The sequence below is a fragment of the Triticum aestivum genome, chromosome 5D (assembly GCF_018294505.1).
Source record: "Triticum aestivum cultivar Chinese Spring chromosome 5D, IWGSC CS RefSeq v2.1, whole genome shotgun sequence".
Taxonomy (NCBI): domain Eukaryota; kingdom Viridiplantae; phylum Streptophyta; class Magnoliopsida; order Poales; family Poaceae; genus Triticum; species Triticum aestivum.
In genome coordinates this window covers 540,612,504-540,621,740 of record NC_057808.1, presented here as the reverse complement: position 1 = coordinate 540,621,740, position 9,237 = coordinate 540,612,504, and the positions used below count along the sequence as shown (strand labels likewise).

The window sequence follows — 9,237 nt, the reverse complement described above, 5'->3', positions numbered from 1 at the left end:
AGATAAGATAAACGGAGAGTCCTAAAGGGGGAAGGCACCTCCGAGGTGCCTTGGGGAGGAAGGACTCCTCCCTGGCCGCACCCTTCCTTGGAGGAAGGGCCAAGGCTGCGCCCCCCCCTCTCCCTTGGCCCTATATATAGTGGGGGGGAGGGAGGGCAGCAGCAATCCAAGCCCTGGCGCCTCCCTCTCCCTCCCGTGACACATCTCCCTCCTCCCGCAGCGCTTGGCGAAGCCCTGTTGGAATCCCGCTACTTCCACCACCACGCCGTCGTGCTGCTGGATCTCCATCAACCTCTCCTTCCCCCTTGCTGGATCAAGAAGGAGGAGACGTCCCCGCTCCGTACGTGTGTTGAACGCGGAGGTGCCGTCCGTTCGGCGCTAGGATCATCGGTGATTTGGATCACGACGAGTACGACTCCATCAACCCCGTTCACTTGAACGCTTCCGCTCGCGATCTACAAGGGTATGTAGATGCACTCCTTCCCTCTCGTTGCTAGTAAACTCCATAGATTGATCTTGGTGATGCGTAGAAAATTTTGAATTTCTGCTACGTTACCCAACACTCATAGCATGACACGGGGAGGACACTTGGCGGTTCAAGTCAATATCAAGCCGCGGACCTTGCCCCTCCGTAGCAAACAATTCAAGTGACATGTCTCCCGAGGCCGCAACTTTACCCTTGTATATCCCCCAATGCAACTCGGAGATGATATGCATATTCTTTAGTCGACATTTTGTTCCCACCCCAACATCATACCTTCCTATTAATTCAACTTTATCATTGGGGTCCATCCAATTCAACTTATCTCTTACTTTAATAACAACCTCATCATAACTAGGACTTGTGTCGAATACCACCACTTCCTCGTTGTCACTTGCAGTTTTGGTCACAAATGACGCTTTGTCCAAATAATGAACATTAACAAGTCTATCATCCATCTAAAAGGGACAACAAACAAGATGAATAAATGACAATTATAATGCATAGTTGCAAAAACTATGCAACTCTAATGAAGCAATGACAACTATATATTCCTAATGAGTTGTATCAAAAACAAATTAAAACATATGTACTAAATAAATCATGTCATTTGCTTAACACATAACCTAACCCTAACCATCATATTTATCAAATCCATCATTTGTACCCACAAAATGCATATCCCATTACTACTACCACAACTAGATATTAATTAAAAGCCATCCAATACCAAAGGATTTGAATAAATCTAGAAACTAAGGTGCCACCTAGGGTTACATAATGCCACTAAAATAACAAGAAATTACCAACAAAATTTAGGGATCCGGGGGAAACAACAAGGGAGAGAAAGATCCACGGAGGAAAATCAAATTTGGAGCGGGATTTGGGTGAGCCTTGAGGTGGGAGAGAGAGGGGGGGAGCTTTCCTTTGTTCTTCTTTCTCGGGGTGGAAGATTGGGATTGGGAGAGTGTGTGGGGTGGGCCCCACACACTTTCCCCGTGACCACTTATCTCTCAGGGGGGTAGAGGCCAAGGTTCCCGGCGTCTAGGGTCGGGGTCGACAATTGCCACGTCGGACGGTCAAACTGCTGACCAGGAAGGTGGGCCAGGCCTAAACGCCACGGTCTGTGGCGTCTTCAGTGCAAGCAGAACACCACGAATGTTGGCGTCTCGGTTTGAGTCACATCCGAAAAAAGTTTCAAACACGGGTCAAATCGTGCTAAACTTTAAGACATGGGTCAGAACAGTGAAAAAGTCCTAAACTGAGCTGATCTCTCGTCTACCACTCTGACGAAAGAGGAGTGAAGAGTAGTAGTACTACTAAGTATAGTACTACTACACGTGCACGGTTGGTCGCGTCGCCTGACACCGCATATCGCGAACCAAATTGGGGACATGACATGGTACGTGTGGGGGACATGACATGTCTCATCCCAAGGCCGAGGCATATAGTAGTCCTAGGGGTGAGCAAAATGATATCTTGTACATATACTCCGCGAGATGCCATCTCCAAAAACCGTACGGGGGATTCGCATGCATGGTTGCGGATTAATATATGTGCTCCCAATGTGGCAGTGTCCGGCTCTCGTCTCCGGTCGATCGGACCTCCACGTACGTGCTGAGCCGGTGTTTCGCCCCCGTAAGCTCCGCCGCCAGTGGCAGCAGCAGCACGTACGAAGAGCTTAAAATATTTGGGCGCGTGGAGCGCGTGGAGCGCGAGCCGGCCGGCGCACGTCGCCCGCGGGAGGTGGCAGCAGCGGTGATCGCGGGAGATCGATCTGCATGAGCAGGAGCTTCGCGGCGCAAGGGACGACGGCTCCGTGCGCAGATGGCGCGGCTGGGTAGCTCCGCTCCCACATGCATCATGGAGAGGATATTAGATTATACCAATACTTAGATGCTCCCATGATATTAATTCGAAAAAAATTAAATTTAAATATTCTAAAAAATTCCGAAAATAATCATGGACGTTCGCAATATATATGTCTACAAAACCTAAAAAATTCATATCCAAATTCGATATACACATAAATCTTTAAAGCTCTTTGGTTTATAGAAATATATTTCTTTTTTATTTCTATGTAACATAGGAATCAATCTTTTTTTACCCGCAAAAAAAAGGAATCAATCTTTTTTGTGGGGAATAGGAATATATTAGCCATTTAGCTTAGTCCCAATAAAAATGTCCGTATCATGTGAATTAAATGATATCTCTTGCTCTACAGAAATGGAGACACATATCATCTCACTTCCTATGATTTTTCCATTCCTATGATATTTTTATCCTATAAACCAAAGAAGACCTGTTTTTTCTTGACAATTTTCATTCATCAAGTGGAAAATTCATCAAAGAAATAAAGAGAAATTGAGTGCAGCAAACAAGTAGTACAGCCAGCCAAGAACTTTACAAACGTACTCCACACGTACCATGCCATGAGCCCAATTTGGCTCGTGATATGCGGTGTCAGGCGACGCCACCTACCGTGTACGTGTGGAGTAGATACAATGAAGGAGAGGGGTTTCAGGGGGAAGAAAAAAAAAAGAAATACTACTCTAGTGTGCCAGCAATCTCGCGCTCTTGATTCCAGATTGCAAGTTCCGATGAAGTCACTCAACTTGCATTGAAAATCCAGCTGTTTCTCTTCTTAGGCTGGTTGTAATGGAGAGTATCATATACTAGTACCATGCATATGATAGTAGTGTATAATACTACCTCCCTAATGTATAGTATCATACTCCCTCCGTCTTAAAATTCTTGTCTTAGATTTGTCTAAATATAGATGTATCAAGTCACGTTTTAGTATTAGGTACATCCGTATCTAGATAAATTTAAGACAAGAGTTTTGGGACGGAGGGAGTATATTAGTATCATGTAGTACTTTATTTATTGTCATGTATGACACATATTAGTATAACATTTATTATGATACGGTATCATGATATGACTCAACACTCTTTTTCTCATTTAATTCTATAACACCTCATCAAATTATCTAGTTGGCACGCATGATATTAGCTATGATACTACCATTACAACCAGCCTTACAAGTCTGCCACCAAATGAGCATGCAAAGAGCCGACAAGTCTTTGCGGCGATGCAATGGGATGTTGTCAACAGTATGGAGCCACCATTGGAGAAGGGAATTAATTAGTGTCCTACCCCGGCCGAAGGTCGAATCGATAATTTCACAACGCTAATGAAAATGTTCCTGTTGCAGGAAAAACCCTGTGCAAAACAGGCAACTTGGATTGCTTGTCATTGTCATTAAGATTGGGAAAAAGCAGTTGAATTACAAGGTGTACTGCAACCATATGTACCATGTACATCCACGACAACACTTGGTACAAATTATGTTCTCTCGCTATGATCTACCCCTCGCCACCTAAAGCGTCTCCCAAAGTCAGAATTCCTCCATCGCCTTTGCTTGCCCTGAGATTGGCTGAAGCAACATTTTTGTTGAAGAACCTCATGTTTCTTTCCAGCCAATAATCAGCCCGCTAGCTTCTTGGCTTTTCGAGCTGGTATCCAATCCAAAGATGAGCACCACCAGGCTCTAATAGCATCATTGACCGTAGGGGTGAGGTGAAAAAAATTCCCATCTGACTTAGGATAATGAAACATACCTCCCTTGAAATAGGGCGAGTGATCATGAGGTGATCAATCGTTAACCCCTCCTCTCGTCTCGGGCAGCTGGTCACAAAGGGGGCCTTTGGCGGGTCTCGGTAACCCCTCCTCTCAAGAGTGTCTACAGTCCAACACCTGTAGTGAAGGACGAGCCAAGTAAAAAATTTTTTTGGTGAAGCAATATTCTTTTTTTGGGTCAATTTGAGATTGCTTTTACCACGCTTGCCGCGTGGTAATATTCTTTTCTTTTACTTGGCTCGATGCATTTAATCAGCTTGTACCATTAGACGTAAGTCGCCATCAAAATGCATCGTTGTCCTCTGATAGGGGAGGGTCCTTAGAGATCTGCCATAGTTGGAGATATTCAGCTAGCATATGCACAGAAGGGGTACACAGAGGTCCGAAATCCATGTGTTATAATGGCAAGCCTCCGCCACCGATCGAGATTTGGCACCCGCTGGAAAAGCGGATGTTATGTGTTGTGTTGTACTCCCTCCTTTTTATAATGTAGTGCGTATAGATTTTTTAAAAGTTAAACTTTGATCAAATTTATAAATAAAACTATTTATATCTGCAATATGAAATATATAAAATATGAAAATACATTTTTAACGAATCCTATGATATGTGTTTGGCATTCTAAATGTATTTTTTTCTCTATAAACTTAGTCAAAGTTTGTGATGCTTGACTTTAAAAAAAAATCTATAGCACTACATTATAGAACGGAGTGAGTATTACTTTTCAAGCTTATCAACACGTGAAGTGTAAAACAGACGGGATGGACGTCACAAGAAAGATTTTTCTTTTTGTGTGTGTGTGTGTGACGATGGTCACTCCAGAATCCAGACATCCCCCACGTGCCTCTGACTGTAGCATTTTTCATGCACACATCAGTGTATGCATTTGTGTCCCGATAATCAGCCCATGCCATGCATCAGGAATTCAGGATGCATGCTTGTAGTAGTGCAACTTGTTGAGATCTTTTCCTGAGATCCCCTAAATAATCAAGTCGATCGGGCACTGTCCACCGTGCTCTGCTCACACCACCCATCTCGTGCATGTGATGTGCATCTATAAATAGCCACCCGGTTGGTCTTGGAGCTCTCACGCACACACCCTCCCTCCATCCCTCTCATATATTGTCCTTAGCCACGCACAGCACCAGAGCACGTGCGTGCTCCCTTTTCGATTCGAACCAAGATGTTGAGCGCTGGCGGCATGGTGCCCGGGGCAGGGGGGCTCAAGGGCTCCTTGGTCCTCATCCCTAAGAAGGCGCTCGATTTCCACGACTTCCATGGCACCGCCATGGACGGCGGCACCGACACGGAGCTCTTCGGCGGCAGAGTCACCTGCCAGCTCATCAGCTCCACCCTTCGCGGCCGCGGTGAGCACTCACCACTCCCTTTAACCCTCCCCACAGCCAGAGTGCACGCGCGCACTTTTTTCATTTCAAAGTAATCCCTCGGGCTCATTATTATAAGAAGTTCTAACATTTTTCTTATTCAGATGAATATGTCCGTATATAGTTTATATTGAGAACATCTTATATCTGTACGGTGGTGTGGTGCAGCTGCAGGCAAGGCGAGCCGCGGGGAGGTGGGCGAGGAGGCAAACCTGGAGCCGTCTCTCCTCCTGAAGAAGAGCCTGCTGAGCGTCCCGACGGGCGAGGAGACGTTCGAGGTGACCTTCAACTGGTCCATGGAGTTGGGCGTGCCGGGCGCCATCATCGTCAAGAACAACAGCGACACCGAGTTCTACCTCAAGACCATCACCCTCGACGACGTGCCCGGCCACGGCGGCGCCGTCGTCTTCGTCGCCAACTCTTGGGTCTACCCGCAGGCCAAGTACAGCTACAACCGCGTATTCTTCGCCAACGACGTGAGTACTCCATGCATGCATGGTCTCCCATGGATTTTGCTTGCTTTGCTATATATATAGCTCATTGTCTAACCAAGAGCTGGCCCGGTCCGTTGTGCACGTACGCACGCAGACGTACCTGCCGCACCAGATGCCGGCCGCGCTCAAGCCGTACCGCGACGACGAGCTCCGGAACCTGAGGGGCGACGACAAGCAGCAGGAGGGGCCCTACGAGGAGCACGACCGCGTCTACCGCTACGACGTCTACAACGACCTCGGCGACGCCCGCGACGTCCTCGGTGGCTCCAAGCACCTCCCCTACCCGCGCCGCGGCCGAACCGGCCGGAAGCCCTCGCCCAACAGTGCGTCTCCCTTCCTTTCTTTCTCCCCGTAACTATATGGGTATTCACCGACGTGTAATTGATCTGACGACCGACCCGCATATATGGCATGTCGATCATGGTGCAGAGCCCGACCACGAGAGCTGGGGGGAGACCGTCTACGTTCCACGTGACGAGCAGTTCGGGCACCTCAAGGCTGACGACTTTCGGGACAACACCATCACGGCGCTGGTGGGCACCATCATGCCGATCATCTGCACGCTGCTCGACGACACCAAGGGCGAGTTCGACACCTTCGGTGACATCCTCAAGCTCTACACGGACGGCATCGAGGTGCGCAACATCCCGGTCCTCGAGGAGGAGGGCAACATCCCGGCCCAGCTCCAGCTCCAGCTCGTCAAGGACCTCATCACCCCCATGGCCCTAGACGATTGCTTATACAAGCTCAAGCTCCCCAGGCCGCACATCATCAACGGTACCTACTAACTATACTATATATACTCCTTCTACACACTACATATACCTAAAAAAAAACTCGTTATTACTACTCAAGTACTAGTATTTAGCTAGAAAATTAATTAATGGTTAATTAAACCGGATATATATGCACTTATTCCATTATTCTGGAATGCTAATTGGGATCGCAAAGAGGACGAGAAAGCATGGATGACCGATGATGAGTTCGCGAGGGAGATGCTGGCCGGCGTCAACCCCTTGATGATCAAACGCCTCACCGTGAGTCAACTTAACAATCAATCAGTCCATCCATCCATCCATGATCCATCTATATATATATGTACTCAACCGCGTGCGTGCGTGCGTGCGTGCAGGAGTTCCCTCCCAAGAGCACTCTGGATCCTAGCAAGTACGGCGACCACACCAGCACCATCACCGAGGCGCACATCGGCGAGCGACTCGAGGGCCTCACCGTGCACCAGGCGCTCACCAGCAACAGGCTCTACATCGTGGACCAGCACGACAACCTGATGCCGTTCCTCATCAACATCAACAAGCTCGAGGGCAGCTTCGTGTACGCGACCAGGACCCTGCTCTTCCTGCGAGGGAACGGCACACTCGCGCCGGTCGCCATCGAGCTCAGCTCGCCCCGGCTACAGGGTGACCTGACCACCGCGGAGAGCACCGTGTACACGCCTGAGGACACCGGCGTCGAGGGCTGGATATGGCAGCTCGCCAAGGCCTACGTCGCCGTGAACGACTACGGCTGGCATCAGCTCATCAGCCACTGGCTCAACACGCACGCGGTGATGGAGCCCTTTGTCATCGCGACTAACAGGCAGCTCAGCGTGACCCACCCGGTGCACAAGCTCCTGCACCCGCACTACCGCGACACCATGAACATTAACGCCAAGGCCCGGGGCTTGCTCATCAGCGCCAACGGCGTCATCGAGATGACAGTGTTCCCGGGCAAGCACGCTATGCCCATGTCTTCCATGGTCTACAAGAACTGGAACTTCACCGAACAAGCTCTGCCCGACGATCTAATCAAGAGGTTCGATTATTAATTTCCGATGACCGGTCGTCAATGTCGACTGATGTGGACCGTGGTAGTAATGATCTTGTTAATGCAGGGGCATGGCAGTGGAGGACCCATCGAGCCCGCACAAGGTGCGGCTGCTGATCGAAGATTACCCGTACGCCGCGGACGGGCTCGCCGTCTGGCATGCGATTGAGCAGTGGGTAGCAGACTACCTGAGCATCTACTACCCCAACGATAGCGTGCTGCAGGGCGACGTGGAGCTACAAGCATGGTGGAAGGAGGTGCGGGAGGTCGGGCACGGCGACCTCAAGGATGCGGCGTGGTGGCCCAAGATGCAGACAGTGGCGGAGCTGATCAAGGCCTGCGCCACCATCATCTGGATAGGGTCGGCGCTCCACGCGGCCGTCAATTTCGGGCAGTACGCGTACTCAGGCTACCACCCCAACAAGCCGTCCATGAGCCGCCGACCGATGCCGGTGCCGGGCAGCACGGAGTACGCGGAGCTGAGGGACAACCCGGAGCTGGCGTTCATCCACACCATCACCAGCCTGTTCCAGGCCCTGGTGGGCATCTCGCTGATGGAGATCCTCTCCAAGCACTCCTCCGACGAGGTGTACCTGGGTCAGCATGACACGCCGGCCTGGACGTCAGACGCCAAGGCACTCGAGGCGTTCAAGCGGTTCGGGGCCAGACTGGTGGGCATTGAAAAGCAGGTGGACGACAGGAACAAAGATTCGCGGCTGAAGAACCGCATCGGGCCGGCCAAATTCCCATACATGCTGCTCTTCCCCAACACCTCCGACCACACGGGCGAGGCCGTGGGGCTCTCGGCCAAGGGCATCCCAAACAGCATCTCCATCTGAGGAGGTCCATCTCTGCTTGCACCGGAACTAGTGTGGGAGTTCTGCCAGTGCATGCTTGCCATGACCTCAATAAGGCAATAATGCGTGCACGACGGATCCGATCGACATGCGGAAGCGCAGCTGGCTACTGCTTACTGGTTAATGCATCGTCGTTTAGAGAAAATTGCCCTTCTTTTTCCCAATAATAAGATCTATGTTGCGATGCTCTGTTTGTCAAAATATAGTCCAACCCTCCGGTATTGTTATAGTCTTCGGCTTGGGCGTTTTAAGCTCCTATATGTTACCTCTATTTTTTTGGTCCAAGTTCAAGTTTTCCAAATAGTATCCGACCTTTTTTAATAAAAAAAATGAGATACTTCTTTGATATCATTTGACTGAAACTCGACAAAAACTAATGTCTTGCTACAGACAAGAAAACAAAGAAAATAAAACATAAGCCGGCGATACTACATATGACATCAAACATTAAGTTCCCTTAGTGAGCTTGAAATCTGATAAATAAATACTCAGATGCTAATTTCCTTTGGAGTGATCCTCCTGGGGGTCAGAAAAATCATCTTGCTAACTGGCCA

At 49.2% G+C, this 9,237-nt stretch overlaps 1 protein-coding gene across 1 annotated transcript; it reads left to right on the top strand.

Moving 5' to 3' along the window:
• The first annotated feature begins 5,212 nt into the window (after positions 1-5,212).
• On the top strand, positions 5,213-8,989 carry LOC123123631 (putative linoleate 9S-lipoxygenase 3). Its single transcript, XM_044544170.1, has 7 exons — positions 5,213-5,490; positions 5,677-5,984; positions 6,097-6,325; positions 6,432-6,779; positions 6,954-7,039; positions 7,135-7,814; positions 7,894-8,989. The coding sequence occupies exons 1-7, from the start codon at positions 5,307-5,309 to the stop codon at positions 8,663-8,665; spliced, it is 2,607 nt and encodes an 868-aa protein (XP_044400105.1). The 5' UTR covers positions 5,213-5,306; the 3' UTR covers positions 8,666-8,989.
• Positions 8,990-9,237: the final 248 nt, after the last annotated feature.